General features: G+C 24.3%; 1 protein-coding gene across 1 annotated transcript; it reads left to right on the top strand.

Moving 5' to 3' along the window:
- Positions 1-146: 146 nt before the first annotated feature.
- LOC107073072 (short neuropeptide F) lies at positions 147-20,645 on the top strand. The gene is made up of 4 exons (XM_015333503.2): positions 147-366; positions 7,151-7,251; positions 11,657-11,844; positions 19,692-20,645. The coding sequence occupies exons 2-4, from the start codon at positions 7,161-7,163 to the stop codon at positions 19,749-19,751; spliced, it is 339 nt and encodes a 112-aa protein (XP_015188989.1). The 5' UTR covers positions 147-366; positions 7,151-7,160; the 3' UTR covers positions 19,752-20,645.
- The last annotated feature ends 72 nt before the right edge of the window (positions 20,646-20,717 follow it).

Here is a 20,717-nt window from a genome sequence, read left to right as displayed (position 1 = left end):
TGGCCGCTTTTCAAGCGGCCACCTGTGCACCCACCAACCAACCCACCCTCTTCTTCATCCCTCATCGAAAGCACCATCGTCGGCGGCAGCTTTCCCCCATATATATAAAGGGATCCACGGTGTCTTCTACACTTCGCATCATTACCGCGGCAACGTGCGACGATTCACCTTAACCAACCGACGCTGATCTTACTACACAACATATTATATATACATATATATATATATATATATACTGTTCATCCAGTTAAATATATAATTTTTAATTTTTTTAAATCTCATACAAATTCTAATACAAAAATCGTGGTAATCTTCTTTCTCTTTCTAATTACAAAATTTATCCGGTTACACTCGACGAACTATCAAGTAAGTAAACTGTTATTTTCTAAATTGTGGTTTTATTTTTCTTCTCTTTCTTTTTTTTTTTTAATTATATCGAATCATATTATACAATTTGATATTGACACCTATTAGCAAAATTATTTTTCTGATTTGGTTTCTTTTCTGATCATTATTTTCGAAATTGTGGTTCTATTATTTCTGTTTTATTTTTTTATTTTTCATTTTAAAAGCTTCTAGATGGGGCTAATAATTTATTCTTTTTTTAATTAAATCGAACAACATTATATAATATGATGTTGACACTTATAAGCAAAATCATTTTTTTTTATTTGGGTTTCTTTTATGATCGACACTCCTGGTGTTTCTTTTTCTTTTTTTTCTTATTTTTAACATATTTTTTATTTATAAAATTCCAAAGAAAGAGCACAAGTTAATTCTCAATGTCTGTTATAAATTTGTACGATTTTTCTTTAATTTTTTTATAATAATTGTTCGGATAGTTTAGATGTAAAACTTCGTTTACATTGACCGATATATATTTAAGTATTTATATAAGTATACATATATACAAACCCAAATAATTAATTTTTTGTTTTCCTTAAACTCGAATGTACTTCCTACTCCTAATGTTAATTAAAAAGGATAATAATTTGGAGTAATATAGTATTATGTATATAAGTATTTAAGTATATACGTTAATCCAATGTTTGATATTAATTTAAATTTTGTACGTTTTTTTCTTACATTTTGTTGATAGTTGTTGTTAGCATAGTTTCGATGCAAAATTATGTTTACCTTGACCGATTATATATAACTAAATAATTAATTTTTTGTTTTCCTTAAACTTGAACGCACTTCTTACTCCTAATGTTAATTAAAAGGGATAGTAATTTGGAATGACACGCAACTTTTAAACTTGAAGAAACATTAGGGAATTAGATTGGCAAACTCGTTGAAAGTTCCTGTCTCTCTCTCTCTCACACATTCTCTCTCTCCCTTATTCTTTCTCATTTCACCCTCTTCTTAGTAATTTTATAATACTCTGTTTAAGAAACAACGTTCGTCGTTATCACATTTTCATTCGCGTTAAGAATACGTCGTGATTTGTCACGATTATTTTCTTTTATTTATCAAAATTAGAAATCTTAACTAGTAAACAAATTATTCACGTACGATTTTCATGATTTACTTTACGGAAGCTTGTGAAATTATCCTTTGTAACTTGCACGAAAATGTATGTTTTCAACGTGTACTCGGGAGACGTGTTAATATGAAAATTCCAAAAGCACCCTGCAATAACCGAGAATCTATGCAAAAGTTATTACACACAAGGTGGTTTAAGATTAATAGAAATCTCTATTATTTATACGATGTTAGGTATACATATATATATATACGTATTGGTTAAATAGGTGACAAAACAAAATACGAAATAATTGATTATACGTTACATTTTAAAATAAATAACATCTAATATGCATCTGTATGCACCATTTTATCCAATACATACACTTATATGCATTTATTATGATGATATGCATAATCCGATGATGACACAGATACATTGCTAGAAATGCAAGCAACGATTTTTCTTTTTTTTTTGTTTTAATTAAAAAACAACATCTCGTTTCTATTCAATTAACATTTCAACAATATCGATTCCATTTGTTTATTCATTTATTATTATTATTATTTATTTTATTTATTTTTTTTTTAATTTATTATTCTTTATTGATGTATACTGTCGAAAAAAAAATTATTGATCAGAGAAAAACCATCCCCCTTATCGATACAAAATTTGCCAATTTTTCGTTTTGTTGCATTTGCACGATAAGCCGATGCATGTGGTGGTTTCTGATGGATGCCATGAAAAAACAAAAATTCGTCGTTCGTTCGGAAAATATTAGTACGTCCATTGTCGTAAAAAATCATCCAATAAAAAATAATATACTTTTTTGAGGCTTGTATAATGTTGGTTGTGGTTTCCTTCCTTCCTTCCTTCCTTCTTCCTTTAGCTTAATCTTGCCTACTCGATCTGAGAATAGTCATTTTTCTAAATATGATCCCCTACTTTCTGATCGTAAACAGTGATTACGGTTTTTACTTGAACGTACTTCCTCTCTTTATGGGTTAACGTCAATATAAAGTTATAGGTTCAGGAAATATCACTTTTTTCTTTTTGTTTTTTACTATCGAACGATAGTTCTTTCTAACATAAGTCTATTTGCGCAAAGAAAGACAATGGGAGATGGTATTAAATGTCTTTTTTATATGCGTGTATAATAATAATATTTTTTTTTATACATTTTTCTGTTCAATTACAATTTTCTAAATTGGTTTTATTTTTTGGATCGACATCTAAATAATTGTAAAATAAAAATAAAAAAATAAAAAATACAAAAATAAATAAAATCAAATAATTGTTTTGATCAATTTAACATATTTTTATTCATAGAATAATATAATACAAGGTACGATCCTTTATATATACGTGTATAATAATAATTTTTGTTTTTTATAAATTTTTCTGTTCAATTACATTTTTCTAAATTGGTTTTAATTTTTTCGATCGATATCTAAATAATTGAAAAATAAAAATAAAATAAAAAATAAAAAATAAATAAAATAAAATAATTATTTAGATCAATTTAATATATTTTTTTATTCGTGTATAATAATTTTTCTTTTTATAAATTTTTCTTTTCAATTTGCAATAAGTTATTATCCATATCTAAATAATAGTTAATAAATAAAAATAAAATCAAATAATTATTTCGATCAAGTTAACATATTCTTGTTCATAGAATAATATAATACAAGGTACGATCCTTTATATATACGTGTATAATAATAATTTTTTTTTCTTATAAATTTTTCTTTTCGATTTGCAAGAAGTTATTATCCATATCTAAATAATAGTAAATAAAAAAAAATAAAATCAAATAATTGTTTTGATCAATTTAACATATTTTTATTCATAAAATTAGAAGACAAGATATGATTTTGCATAAAAAACAATTACGTTGATTCCGAAGGATTCTACACGAATAGTTGTTCAATTTTATTTTCAATAGATACTTTCCTTCGCGAAAATTCTGCTAAAGGAAAAAACAAGTGTGATCTTTTTGTTTTTTAGAAAAGATATAACAATGAATACAAAGAGAGATAATTAAATTTAGTATTAGTATTGAAGTTTTATTTTGTTCGTAGCTTAAATTGATTTTAATTTCATCCCTCCCCCCCCACCCTTTCCGATATGGAGTCTGTCTTTGTTTTCTTTTTAATTCTTTTTTGATTTTTTTTTCTCAAGAGAAAAAGTAACTCGATTTGGAAAAGAGATTTATTATTCTTTTTTTTGCAAACATTTGATAGGTTTATTTGCGTGTGGAATTCCCGCCGAAAGTTCCCCGTCACTCGTTGCCCTTTTGACCAATCGATCCTTTTTCATTCGTTTATATTTGTAAATACAAAAAGAAAAAAAAAAGGAGGAAAAATGAAGAAGGATAAATGTGAAATACGATGCCACGAGAAGAAAATGATTACGTAAATATAAGAAATCGTAGGGATGTATTTAAAATGCAAAAGAATATGAGTTTGATCGTTATGGTGATAAAAAAAAATAAATAAAGAAAAGAATAAGAAGAATAAAAAAATAATAATAATAATAATAAGAAGAAGAAGAATCAATTGTTCGGGGGTGTTTTAACAGTCTCACATGTCTTCGACAATATCTAGACAATTTTTATTATCTGTTATCATGAAAGAGAGATCACGTAATCACATATTATATATTCATTCAATATATATATAGCTTATTATTATATTATAACAATTATCTTCGAGAAAGAAAAAATAGAATAAAAGATAATACAAAAAAAAATTTATTTTAAAAATATTACTAATTATTATTAATTTATTTATTTAAAAAATTATTTAAAAAAATAGAATAAAAGATAAATAAAAAAACAATTATTGTAAACATATTACTAATTATTATTAATTTTTTTATTTAAAAAATCACTAAAAAAATTACAATAAAAGTTAATGCAATAAAAAACATTTATTTGATTTTTGATAATTTTGTTCTTTCTGTTATAACAATGAAATTTTGAGAAATTAACAGTTTACTTGATCAACTAAACTGTAATTCGTTAGAATCGTTTGTACAATTATTGTAAGTGTTATTCGTTCATCATTCGCATCGGAATGTTTATTGAATTTTCGCATTGTTTTCGTTTGATTAGTTTGAAAATCCATTAAGAACTAATTAGAAGGATAGAATGATACGTCAAAAAGCAATGTGTTTATATACGTTTGCTTATTTAACACTTCGTTTATTTCATATTAATGGTAATACGTATTTTCAAGTATGTACGTAAATGATAACGTGTGTTTTCCTCGAACGATCTCTCGACAATCATAAAATTTATAATATACGTAGACATCTAATTATAATTTAATCTATTTCGTTTATCTAACGTCGAAATATTCTTTCAAAAATTTATGCGAAGGTTTTTTATTTATTTTTTTTTAAATATTATAATCATTTGACCTAATCGAGACCACGATTTTTTTCAAGCACGATTCCCAGGAGCCATTTTTTTCTCATTATATTGTTCATTTTTAATAAAAAAAACTTGTGTGTCTACTATGAAAATTACCCAATTTGTAAGTGAATTCGCATAAATAAGCTGATTGCACACAGTGTATTCTGCTCGCTCGTCAGCAAATTTTTATTTGCGAGGAGCAGATTGAACACCATGTGTTCAATGTGAAGTAAAATAAAAATACATCATTAAAATGGATAAACATTTATTTTAAAAACTAGGATGCCCCGGCCAAGCGTTGCTGTGTTGTTATAAAATGTTGATTTAATATAATTTTAAACTTTTTAGTAAATTATAACAACGCAAAAAAGAATATCACAATTATATTAAAATACATAAAATAATAATACACGAAAAAATATAATAAGTAAGGTTATGTCGTATATAAATTCAAATAATTGAATTGATATACGATGCCATCTATTGAATACTCAAACAACCTAGAGACCTAGATAACCTCTAAATAATAAATCTTTAAATTTGCAATACAAAATACAAAATAATTGCGATAAAAATTATCCTTATATCCTAAGTTGAAAAAAAATCACACAAAATAAAAATAATTTCATTAAGATCGGTTCAGTAGTTTCGTTATTCATTAGAAACCAACAATATGACAATGTGTGTGCGTGTGTGTGTGTGAATTTTTATAGATTTGTATAAAGATATATTTGGACAAATATAACTTCCAATTATCGATCGGTGTCCAACTCTCATCTCGCTTCCTTTTCTTTTATTTTTTTATTTTAATTTTTGATTGTAATACCCTAAAGACATTTTTTTCGTAATCGTAGATGTGAATGATGTGAAATTTCTAACTCGTGATTATGCAAATGTCTTCTTCTTACGCTTGATATCTCTTTGAGTGCTAAATACTATTTGCTGCTAAAGTGTTTAGTAGGATTTTAATAATCAATATGCAAAACAACATTCAATTATTTTCATTTCTATTGAAAAACACCTATATGCACGCTTGGTTGCTTTTACTAAACGCATATATGCGTTTATAGGACTGAAAGAGTTAAAGTCAAGTCACCGCACACGTTATTAGTTCTGTCATATGTAAATCTGAAAATAACATATGACGTGAAATTAATTGAAATAATTGAATTGTAATACAGCGTCATTTATTGAAAACTTACAGAACCTAAAGATTTAGATAACCTCTAAATAATAAATCCTTAAATTTATCCTTTTAAAAAAAGAGGAAATAAAATCCTTAAATTAAAAAAAAATCATAAATATACAGAACAAGAAAAGAAATAAAAAAAAAAGAGGAAAGGATAACATAAGTTAAGAAAAATTTTGAAAAATACAAAACAACATAAGATCGGAAATAATTTTCTTTGCTTATTAATGGAAATTATTATAATTAATATTAATTAATATATATTATATATATTATTATTATTAACACTTTAATGGCCGCTCACACAACATGTGTGATAGCCGGAACAACCATTATTTGCTCTTATTTATTTATAACTTTTTATATATTTAAAATTATATAAAATTAAAGTTGTTGTTAAATTGTTGTTGTTGTTATTTTTATATTAAATTTTTCGTGAATTTAATAAAGTTTTTGTAAATTAATTTTTCCAAAATATTACCGGCTCCTGGCGATGTTTGACTACGTAGACGTGCGGCCATTAAAGTGTTAATAATGAAAAACAGAATATAGTGAACAGAAAATTTAAAAAAAATAGGAAAAAGTCAAAAAAATTTAGTTGAATATTGAAGAAAATAATATAAATGAGAAATAAAATTTTGGAAAAATGGTCGAAAATTTAATAAGGTTATGCAACTCGGTAAAGAAAAAGAAAATATAATTTATAAATAGATTTTTAGGAAATAGTGCACCGATTGTAATATTAAAATTGCATTGATATTTTGTAAAAAATGTAGATTTCGATAATTGTAATAAAATTTCCTTTTTTTTTGGATGCTATAAGACTAATTCCGTATTTTGTTTCTCTATACTATAAAGATAATATTTATACAAAGAAAAGAGTCTTATCTCGACAAATACTTTACTCAAAATAACTGGTAATAGCTCATTATTATAATTGCATGCAGGATGCGCTGCAGGGTCTTTTTGAAAAAGAAAGTTTTTGTACACACGGTGTGCAAGTGCGTCTCGAATGGGTTGATTAAATCATCGATTAGAGTTTAATATTCATTTTGATTTTTATCTTTTATAGAAAATCCAACATGAGGGCTGAATTTTGCTTGAGAACCAGCATTCTTTTAGTCATCTTCGGTGGCATCGTTTGTGCAGTGGAAAATTACGTGGATTATGCAGGTACGAATGTATTATTGTTATTATTATTTATATATTTTTATTTTTTATTCTTTCTTAACAACGTATTTATTTTGTCACAAAAAATATTGGTATTAAATATTAATTTAATAGAAATTCGTAGTACAAGGAAAAGAAAATGGAACTCGTTGTATTTGCAAATTCTATTAAATTGTAAGAAGCTTTTACATAAGCTGCTTTATTTTAAATATCGTATAATCAAAAGTTGAAATGTTTTATATATTCGAACATTTAACCATGGGAAATTATTAAACAAAAGAATGTACGTAGTTCTCTCCCCTTTCACACTCGATAGAAATGAAACTCGTATTATAATATGTGAAAAATACTCAATTCATTCATGTATACATATATACTAGGGGTGTTCTTTTAAATCGTATTACATTTTTACGTTTACTAGATTTTCTTTTGAAAATTATTTGTATAATGCATTTAATATGAAGAAAATTTAGAAATAAATACATTATTAACACTGTAATTATATATTTAGTGGTCTCATTTGAAAGCTTTATTTGTAACAAGTTAATTAAACAAATAGGAAAATAATGTATAAGAAAAGTTACAGATCAATACTTTAAAATCGCACATATTAGTATAAAAAGGGGAATATATTTTGTTTTTTTTTGTTTTTACTGTTATTTAAATGTCTTTTAGTATTAGAATCAGTTTAATATTACAAATAAGAATAAATAAAAATTATATTTGTTTAAAAATAACATATTTATTAATATACTTGGAATATTAAATAATTTTGATTTGAAATTTTTATTAGATGAAAATTTGTCATTCGAAATAATCACTGACTGTGTGAATGTTAAAATAAATGTATTTTAATGTAAACAATTAAAAAAATATTATTAGAATTTTTTGATATATCTTAAATAAAAAATTAATTAATCGAAAGAAATGTTATTTAGAATTGTTATTTAAAAACATGGAGTATAAATTCAACGTATCGTTCTCTTCGAAATTCAACATTAAACTGCGACTCGCTGTCAAATATGACAATTATTTTATTTATTATTGTTTACATAACTTTCATAAAGCTATAATTAAAATAATATTTGTAATAAATAAAATTTACAAATATAACATTTTGATTTTAATTTATATCTAATTATTTTTATATTATTATTTTTATAATATACATTCTTTTCATTTGTATAGAATTATTTAAACTAAAAAGTATATTTGATTTAATGTTTCCTGTGAAGTGATTATTTCTAAGGTAACATTTTTTGTTTAATAAAATATCAGATCGAATTTATTTAATATTCAAAGTATGTTAATAAGTATACAATGTTTAAACCAATATGTATATGAGTTTAATCAATCTTAATTATTAAGAGAATATATTAGAGTATTAAACATACCTTAAATAATTATTAATTTATTGAGAGAAATGTTAATTGTAGTTTAAAAGCATGGAATATAAATTTAACGTACCTTCTTTTTCTTCGAAATTCAACATTAAACTGATTCATTGTTAACTATGACAATTCTTTTATTCATTATTGTTTATATAACTTTCCTAAAGCTCTATAACGAAAATAATATTCGTAATAATTAGAATTTAAAATTATAACATTTCCATTTTATCATTCTTTTAATTTTTATATAATTATTTAAATTAAAGTATATTTGATTTAACGTTTTCTTCCCTTAACCGATTACATCAAAGATAAAATATTCGTCTAATAAAATATCAGATTGAAATTTTTTATATTCGAAGTATATGTAATTTTTAAACGATTGCACTTTCTACAATATTATTCTTACTTTAATGGGTATTAAAATAAGAATAAGACGCCCACACCATTCACACACACACACACATATACACACACTCACATATACACACGACTGTCAATTAATCGTAAGTTCTCTTTGATTCTGTCACTCCTTCTTTTTTCGTGTCATATTTTTTAAATCTTTTTTCGTTACCATCGTTAAAACAAGTTTCACTTAAAATAACATAAACAAAATGTACGTTAGAATTGTTTATATATATAATTGATATGTAAATATATATATCATATACATATCAATTTAATAATAATAAATAATTAAAAATAAATAATAGAAAATAATTAATAATAAATAAATATAAATAAATATACAAAATAAAATAATTATTAATAAATAAATAAAGATAAAAAATTAATAAAAAATAAATTATATATGAAATAAAATAATTAATAATAAATAAATATAAATAAAAAGTAAATAAAATAAAATAAAATAATAATTAATTTTTGTTATAAAATCGAATATTAGTAATACAAGTGATAAAATAATGATTTGATGTTATAAATAATAGAAAAAAAAAATAAAAGAATCATGTATTTCATTTTTCTATCCCTCAATGTGATGGAATCGAAGTATTTCATTTACAAAAGAGAACGTTTTAACTACCTACACGAAACGCACAATGGTTTTAATAAAATCGTTGAACCGTTTGAAAAATGAAAAAGAGTTACGCCAGTTTTCAGACATCGATGCTTCCATCCATTGGAATTTTGTATTTCTACAATCAATAGATACCATAGAAATTTTTTATTTCCGTTTTTATTCGATATACCAATATTATCACTCTCTTTTTTCCTTTCTTCTTCTCTTTGTTATTATTCATACAAATTTTAACGTTACAAATATATATTTTTTGTTTGATCGTTCTTTTATATTTATAGATGCTTTTACGATTTATTATTATTTTCGATTTATCACATTATTTGCAAGCGTCATATTTTCATTATGATCAAAACATTTTTTTATTGTTCTAATTTTGATATTTTTTTTCGATGAATCTTATCCTACGTATATGGTTTATTTATGAATACAAAAAATATGTTTTTTTTCATAGCTGTATCTTACGGGGAAAGGGGAAAAAAGATTAAAAATGAAATAATTGATTAACTTATACATTTTTGTATTAATATAATAATATATGTAATTATTCTTATTAATAATTAATAAAACACATATTTTATATTAATATATTAATATAAATAATAATAATAATAATAATAATAATAATAATAATAATAATAATAATACTAATAATAATAATAATAATAATGGTATAATATTATTATTATTAATATTATAATTATATATTTAATATATAATTATATATTATAAATATATAGTATTATTATAATGTAATTATTATAAATAATATTATTATAATATTAATGTAATATAATTCTATTATAATTATAATTATAAATAATAATAAATACTAATAATTCTTATAATAATAAATAATAATAAATACATGCACAAATTAAATATCGTTTAAAAAAAAACCGACATCTTTTCCAAACACAGAAAACTAAATTTTTTGTTAGATATAAATTTTGTTAGATTATTTGATAGTGCATAGAACAAAAAAAAATAAAATAAAAATACATTTTACGAAATACTATTACAATAGATAATGTTATGGGGATAATATGACTTATTTTGGTCTCATCTGTGAAAGTGTTCCTTATGATAAAGCATCTTCTTACTCTATCATCAATTATTTTAGAACTAGGTATACGATATTAGGGAAGAACCCTTCTTGCCCTTGACATTAACGATAATGGAATACAATACCTGGTCTCCTATTAATTAAGGAATACAATGTTAATCAGCCGAAGGGATACGCACAAATTATTCAAATAAATAAATACATTTGTTAAATGTGTTAAAATGATAGCATTAAATTCAATCATTGAAAATATGAATATGAATTCACGTGAGTGTAAAAATTTATTCGAATATTCATAATATCGTACAAAAATTACAATCGTTCGGAAATATTAAAATATTTTCGATATAAATTATTTATCTCATTTCTTTTGTTCTTTCTTTCTTTTATTTTTTTAATTACGATTGCAATGATAATTTCAAAGTAAAATAAAACATAATAAATAACAGATAAATACTTATTGTATTATTCTAATTTGGATAATAATTGATTATAAAAAAATATTAATTCAAAATAAAACGAAGAACATTATTTACCGTAAAAAAAAAAAACAATTTTAACCACTCACGCATTACCTTTGCACTTCGTCTTCGTACGATAAAATTATTCAACGTCGTAAAAATGCATCATAATATTATTTCGCGACATTAAAAGTATCATTTTTCTTTATTTTATGCAAAAAAGAAAAAGAACGACAAGTTTAACAAAAAACGCGTGTTAGTTTTAATAAGAAGAAAAAACAACAGAAAAACTTATTCATTTCAATTAAACGTATGTAATCATAAATCTTTAAAAAACAAAAGAAAATCACGAATGAATCTTTTAAATAATATTCCAATAACCAATGAATTCATCGTTTTATTACAAGTTTTTATACTACTGTACTTTTTTCTTGTTTTTTTTTTTTTATAGACGAGTCACCTGACAAATCACCGACCGAGAATATTCACGAGCTTTACAGACTCATATTGCAACGGAACGCTTTGGAAAATGGCGGCGGATTTGGTGGAATTCCATTGGAACATCTGATGATTCGTAAATCTCAACGATCACCGTCTCTTCGTTTACGATTTGGACGTTCTGGTCCACCACAAGTTTCAGTAAGTTAATTTAAATTAAAACAACAAAGGTGAGAGAAAGATTTCATGAAAATGAAAATTTTATTTCATGAACATTTTTTTGATTTATTCCCAAAAGATACAGGATGTCCCATTTAAATCGATCCACACGAATATTTTCAAAGTTATTCATGAAAAAAATGTTTGTTTATCACTTCAACCAGATTTATCTTTTGTTTAATTGTAAAACATTTTTTTTTCTATTATCAACAATTTCGAAGATATTCAAGTAAATTGATTTAAATGATACATCATCCTTTATAAATATACATATATGTATTTTTTTCTTTCCTATTTTTTCTTTTATATTTTTTTATTTTTATTTTTTATTTTCGTTGAGAAGATCGAGATTCCGTTTTGTGATCGGTGAACTGTACGAGTTAATACTATCAAAGGCACACAAGGTTAAAGTCTTGAATGAATTTCTTTTGAGACAGTATCTTCGATATTAAAAAATATAATATTATATATACACATATATATGTTAATTATTATATTTATTATATTATATTAATATTATATATTAACTAACATTATATAAAAAATAATATAAAATATAATATAATAATATAATAATAATATAATATATAACAAAATTATGTAATATTATTATATTACTTTAATACTATTATTATTAATAATAAATATATAAATATTATAACTATATAATATTATTTATATAATTATATAATATATATTATAATATATAATTATGTAATATTATTATATTACTTTAATACTATTATTATTATTAATAAATATATAAATATTATGTAATAATTATATTAATTATAAAATAAATAAAAATATAATATAATTATATAACATAATATATAATATATAACATATATATGTAGATATTATCTATATGTGTATATATAATACTAATATAATATTATATTACCATTTATATAATTATATATTATGTTATATAATTATATTATATTTTTATTTATTTTGTAATTAATATAATTATGCATTATATATATATTTCTACACAGATATTGTATAATATGTCTTATTTCAATTCATAACTTATTTACTTATTATATACAGAACGCTTAAAAAATATATTAGCATAACTCGAGGGGATTGGTTTTAGTCGTTAAAATAAGAAAACAAAAAAGTACAAAAAAAGGATCCTACAAACAAATATTATTTTCGATATTGACCTTGTTACCGAAAGATACCATCTTATATATATTATACGTTATTTTTAAACTTATTCTATATGCATTATAAATATGTCTAATATCATCGAAAACCTTTTCAAAATACGAAGAAAAGAAATATTAGATTATAATTTATTTGTTTATATAGTAAAAATATGAATTCGTAGTAAATCAATGTGGCTAAAGGTCATTCTGTAAGTATTATATGTCATAATGTAAGTATTATAAAAAGAAATGATACAAATATACAGGATGTTTCGTAATATACGTAGGAGTAAAAAGGAATCGAATGTCTGTAAAGTTTTTAGTATATCAGGTAACAAATACAAATTTGCAAAGCAACAGCAGCAACAGTAAGAGAATGACAAGACACATTACTTCAATTTTTATATTTATTGGTATATATATCTAACTTACATACAAATAGTAGACATATAGAAAAATAAAGTGGTTACAAGGGTTATTGATCGTTCTTAAAGTGACGCGTCTTTGAGAAATAACTTTTTGAAGGAAACAACCAAAAGCAATTTCCAGTCTGTCGCTTACGATCGTTCGAAATTTTTTTTTTATATAAATAGACACGTACTATAGATAACCATATTCCATGGTTAGATCGGAGAAGAAAAAATGAAAATAATAGAGAAAGAGAGAGAGAGAGAGAAAAAAATATTAAGAAGTATAAAAAACTATATATATATATATAAAATTCTGGTGTCACAGTGTTAGTAACCAAACTCCACCGAAACGACTTGACCGATTTTTATGAAATTTTATGTGTATATTCGGTAGGTCTGAGAATAGGACGTAAACTATTTTTCATACCCCTAAGTGATAAGGATGGTCCACCCCAAAAATTTTTTTCTTATTTTTTTATGATTTGGCATTAAAAAATACATACAAGCCCAAATTTTCACCCTTCTATAACTAACCCCCATTTTTGAATAATCATATTAGTACTTTAATAATTTTCAACCCTTGGTGGTCGATAACTGATGTCCAGTACTAAATCCTTTGAAGACAATAAACTTTACATTTGTTATTTTTATAATATTCACTTTCTGTGAAACAGATCCTGCGATGAGCCTATAAAATAAAATATCATAAAATACAATAGTTAGTAGGTATAAGGTATTGTTTACTTAAAGAATAAGAAATTCCAAAGGGCCGTAAATCCCATACTATCTCAATGATCAAAGAAACATATGGTGCAAAGAAAAAACCCTTTTACATTGTTGGGTCCTTTGAAATGTTATACAATACTATGTAAATATGAGGTAACACAGAAAGAAAGAAAATTCCTCATAGAGAATATTCTTTAGGTTAACCCCCATTGCAACCCTTTGCCTAAAACATAAGATTTTTTATTTCACTACCAAAATATTCACTAGAAATAATTTATATGGCAAAACAACGTTTTCCGGGTCAGCTATATATATATATATATATATATATATATATAGAATAAAATAAAAGAAATGTATAGGAAGCAAAAAAACAAAATTTGCATATTATTAGAAAAAAGATAAATTTTATTATCGTTGGTAACGTTTATTGTTAAAAAAATACGCGTAAGCGAATCCGAAGAAAAAGACATGAATTATGGTGACTTACTAGTGAAGTAATATTTCGATTCTTACATACTATAAGACAAACATCTAACCATGGAAAAATATAATACATTCTTTTTTCCTCTCTTTCTCTTTTTCTATTTTTTCTCTTTTTTTTCTTTCGTATGGCAAGACGATGATACGCAAAGAAATGAGATATGGTCCCATAAGATAGAAAAAAACTCACCCACTCCCAACGTGTTACGATATAAATTTATATTATACGTATAATACATTTATATTAATATTAATAGACCGTTTATTTTGAAAATGCTGACATATTCCATTTTTTTGTGTTCTTTTTTTGAAGTGAAAACTTCTTTAGAATAAGGGTGATGAGAATGGGACGGAATATAGCTATACAGTTTTTCCTATTCTCGGTCTCCTCTTTATGCTATGCTTCGTAGTTATCGCTCCTGGTTGTATATGTGTGTGCTTGTGTGCGTCTCCATACTACGAAAAGTGGACACATATTATTTCGATACTCAAACTGTTTGTAAGTAGGAGCGATAGAAAGGTAGAAGAATAAACAGAGATAAGCACGTAGGTATGCGACAGAAGTATAAGGTCCAAACGAACCGAAGGTCGAAATAAAGATAGAAGGTGCGTGGTCTGTTTTTTTTTTACCAGACGTGTCATTTCCTTTCTATTTAAAAATGTTTTTATTATATTGAAAAATAAGTATTAAATTCTTTATTTCGCAAATATTATAATAAATAATTATGAAATACGTAGAATATATGATAATTGTATTGTCTGAAATATTAAAAAAAAAAGAAGGATTAAGTACTAGATACATCAGAGAAAAAGAATTAGAGAACACTGTAGAATACATTAGGAGCAGCTGACAAATTCCATTCAAAAGCAAGTAAATTACTATCACATTTTTATTTTGCTTCTTCATAAAATATATTTGATTCATAAAGACAAAATATGTCCATTAAATTTGATTTTTATATGCTTTTATAAAAAATATCCAAAGACATGTACTGACCCATGCATATAAGAAAATTATATTATTAATTGTAATATTTGCGTATTTAAGAAACTTATACTAATGTTTCAATAAAATAAAAACATTTTTAAGATGTTGAACGCCCAGCGAGAATCGGTGGAGCTTACCATAGGGCTGAAATTTGAGACTTGTAGTGTACACAATTCGATAAGCTGAGAGAGCGATACGATTCAATGTATTTTTTAGATTTTTCGTTTTTCAGATCTTTATTTAGTCGGGAGTATTTAGAAAGATAAGTTTGTGGTCCAAAGAATAAAGACAAGATATGTTATAAATAATAAGGGTCTCGAAGTGTGGCAGGCTATAGAGTTGAAAAAACATTTCTAGATAATATCTTTATTAGATCTCTCATTGCATTTTACCAGAACCTTCGTTCAGTCCAGCAGTATTTTCCATATGTTTTTCATAACGTCTTTATTTCGTCTATCCTAAAATGTTTGTTTATTTAAGTAAAAACTAAACGTGTGTGTTTTTAACAACTTGTATCACTTTAATAATCGATTGTTATGTAATTTCTTTTATTACCCAATTTTGATTTGAACAAAACATTTGTATTTTTAAGATATTAAACAGTAACTAGTTACAAATAAAAAGTTTACATTAAATTAATCACAAATTACGTGAAATTACGTGGCTTACACCACTTTCAAAATAAATGATTAATATGATTTTGGTTTCTATATCGGTGACAATAATAAAATTAGGACAATTTGTAACATTTCGAGCCTTTTGAAAACTAAATCTGCTAGTAATACAGAAAAAAAAGTTCGAAATTGAGCTTCAATGTGGGAAAAGAAAACCAATTGGTTTGCTTTTTGTGATGTTTGTTATATGTTTTCTTTTTCTTTTACTTTCTCCTTTACTCCTTTTGCTATTTTCTCTTCTTTCATCAATCCCTTCTACTTTTTCCTCTTCTTTTTCGTTAAATTGACACGAAAAGCAGTTATCTCTCCTCATCAAGCAGCTCTTCTTCTCTTGATCAAAGTGTGGTTTCTCGATAGTCTAAGATTGTCCCTCAATTCCTTGTAGATTTCCTTCCAACCAATAATCTCTCTCTCTCTCTCTCTCTCTCTCTCTTGCTTCTACAACGATTCGTTTCTATACGTTTATCTTCTGCCAATTTCCTATTCATTCACTCGAATTAATGAAAATCACAGGCTTATCAAACATGTAAACATATATTATTTTATTTTTATTTTTCCTGTTATTTTTTTTTCTTCAAAACAATTTTTGACAATGACAGGATTTTTTAATATATATATATATATATATATATATATATATATATATATATATATATATATATATATATTATTTAAATATATTATATAGTTATTTAATTTATAATATAAATTATAAATTATAATTTAATTTATTTTAATTTATTTAATTTAATTAATATTATAATAATATAATATAAATTTATATAATATATTAATATTATATATTTTATTTATAATTAAATATATATTATTATTATCTAAACGAAATGTTATATATATATAAATACATATATATTTAATTAATATATATTTCAATTATAAATAAATTTATGTAATTTATATTTTATATAATTTATATAAAATAATTTATAGATAGATAGATAGATAGATAGATACATTTTACTGCTTCCTCGAAGGGTTACACTCCTTTTACAATTATATCCTTAACCTATCTTAACACTACTCTCTCCCTCACTTTTCCCTTCCTCCCTTCCCCCTCCACCCATCCCAAACCTCCGCTTCTATCTCCCTCAATCTCAACCTTGTCCTTCCTTCCCCTCTCTTATACTCCCAATCCTCTTCATCCACTCCTCCCCTATTCCATTCCGGTCCAAAATCTCCTTTATCTTCTCTTCCACTCCTCTCCCGTCCTCCTCACCTATCGTTATGATGCAGCCTTCCAACACATGCTCCCACGTCTCTCTCTCCCATCCACACACCCTGCATCGTCCACTCCTCCTCCTCCCAGTATCTCCCTTCCCTCATCTCATTTCCCAATCTGAACCTCGCCACTCTTCTTTTCCTCTCTTCACTCACTTGCCCTCCCAATATTTTGGTAACCCTTATAAAATAATTTATATAAATATATTATTTATATTTATGTAATTTATGTTAATAAATATAAATTTATTTATAATTAAAATATATATTAATTAAATATATATATAAATTATATATATTTCTTTTTTAATTTTGTATCTAATTTATGCTGACATGTTATACATTAACATGGATAACAAATAACGTTAGAATGATAAATGTAAACCATACCATAATTCTATTAAATATAACAAATCTATAATAATTAGCAAAATCTTGTTTCTAGATCAGATAAGGAGGTAAAATCATTTAAATCTATGTACGTAAATCAGTATTATTTTCCAGTAAATTTTTTGCCAGAGGATTTGGATGTTAGTCTAAACGAAATCTGTAACATTTCACTGAAATTTGTATTTTTTTATAATCCTTGGTGAATCTTTCAATGACTTTCAGTATTCAGTGAGACTTTCAGTGATTCACGAATTGTATTTGCATAATTACCATGAAATATTTTATTATATTATAATAAGTATTAATGATATATTATTAACATTGAATGGAAATATGACTCTTTAGATTATATAGGTAAGGTTTCGACCAAAATTGAAATATATTATATATACAATAGTTATGATTTATTTCTTACAAATATAAAAATTACTGAAGCTACAAAAATATTCGAATAGATATATATATATATAATAACTTTTAAAGTGTATTTCATATTTAGTATGACAACTTTTGGAACGAATAACATCCCTTGTAAACGAATATGCATACTCTTTACTAATTTTTCTATAACACTTGGTGATATGGAACTTCATACTTTGAGTATTTAAAAAAAAATCATAACAATTGCTAATATATATTAGGTGGTTCGGAAAGTCGTTTCATTTTTTGCTGACGCAATAATGGCATTAGTTGATGCAAACCGACAAATAGTAACACATGAGATCGATGAGAGGTCAAATTTATCAAATTCAACTATTTATGACCACTTCAAAGGTTTAGGTTTAACTTCGAAACAAAAATTATCTTCATTTTTACAAGAGAAAAACGAAACGACTTTCTGAACCACCTAATACATATAGTTTTATTTCTTTTTCTTGAAAATTAAAAGGTTAGCGCGTATTAGTCAATTTAAAAATATAAATTAATTATTTCAAGTTTAGCAATATTATTTTTATTAATTTATCAATATGTAATATGATTATATAATTTAACTAAAGTAATATATATTTAACGACTGTAAATGGACTCATACCATGTTCATAATTATATAGATACATACATAGATGTGTCTATAGATTACATAGATGTATATATTATATTATATAATTATATAAAATTATATATAATATATAATATATAAACATATGATTTTACTCTTTTTATTTTATTATTTATATCTTGAAGTTTTATCTGTATAATCTAGGGAGTCATACTACAATCCAATATTAATAATATATCGATAAATTTTATATAATATAAACTTATTATATATAATTAATAAAATATTTCATAGCAAATGTTCAACTATTATAGTAAGTTTATACTACTGTATATAACTTTTTCTTTCTCTAACCCTTTTTTCTATCTCGTTACCTTTCTATCTTAATTTAATCACCTCACGATGACATTATCACTCTGAAAAAATAAAGGATCTTTCGAATGCTCGTTCTAATTGATATTTAAAAGTGTTGAGAATACATTTTTTTCCAAACGAATAAATATCCTCGTTCATTATCATTCGAAGATAAGAGTACGAATGTGTCATTGATTCGATGCGATACAATTCATTCGAATTGGACGTGATTGTTAATCGATGCGTTAAATTGTTTTGTACGAAATGAGAGAGAAAAAAAGAGAGAAAGAGAGAGAGAGAGAGAGAGAGAAGGAAAGAAAGAAAAAAGAAACAATGACACCTAATTAAAAGAATAATTTCCCAATAGAATTTTTAATTAAGGTTATATCTTAACAATTTTTTTTTCAGACGGGTTTACTCTCGAAGCCGATGGCCGCGGTAGCGACGGGTTACGAGGATAACAATTAATAAAGAAAATGGATTAAATTATTTATTTATTTATTTTTTTTTTAAGGGTTCTTTTGCGATAATAACACACGTCACTTTACTATATTTCTCATACATATAAAAATCAAATAAGAAAAAATTGTGTCGTACATATTATATTTAAGATAAGAACATAATGTGAAACATCTTCTTCTTCTTCTTAAATTTGATCAAACTCTATTGATTATTATTATTTTCATTTTTTTTTCGTTAGTAGTAGTAAAATTGATGTTCTCTCTTTGACCAAAAATAAGACATTTGAATAACAATAACATTAACAAAAACAATAACAATCACTTGAAAACTTGATCAAGATCATTTTATTTATTTGTGTATATTTTTTTTAATTGTTAAACTAAGCAAAATATAATTAATGTGGAGTATATTGAATTGTGACAGATGTAACGCGGTATTTTAAATTATCTATTTTGATTAATCGACGATTATAAGACTATGAATTATGTTAGATAAGAGAAAGATTATTGTCGTTACTACGTAGAAACTATTTACATTGTGTTGTATACTTTATATATATAGATATACATAATCGTTGCAATATGTGCTGCTTGTTTTAATCTATTTAAAAAAAAATGAAGGCTTATAAAGAAAATTGAAATAATGAATACTGGCATCTGGCCTAAACGTTTAAAAAAACAATTATAATATATTTCTTTTCGCAATCTCTAACTTTTCCCATTCTCGATTGAGAATTAGAAAAAAAAAGAAAAAAATCTAAATAAATGTTCTATCACAAATTTATCCTATTATGATATTTTCATTCAATCTGTAATATTTCGAAGAACGTTCATTAAAAGAAAAAAATGAATTGAAATTGACGATGAAAAAAATAAAATTAAAAAAAAAACAAATCTAAAATGTATGTTATGTGCCAAAAAAAAAAAAAAATAAGAAAAATGTATCAAAAATAGAAGAATGATTAAAAAAGGT

The sequence above is a fragment of the Polistes dominula genome, unplaced genomic scaffold, assembly GCF_049000335.1.
Source record: "Polistes dominula isolate Pdom_NZ unplaced genomic scaffold, Pdom_raw_medaka contig_19, whole genome shotgun sequence".
NCBI classification, from domain to species: domain Eukaryota; kingdom Metazoa; phylum Arthropoda; class Insecta; order Hymenoptera; family Vespidae; genus Polistes; species Polistes dominula.
The sequence above is the reverse complement of the archived record's forward strand: the minus strand, read 5'-3'. Positions and strand labels throughout refer to the sequence as shown.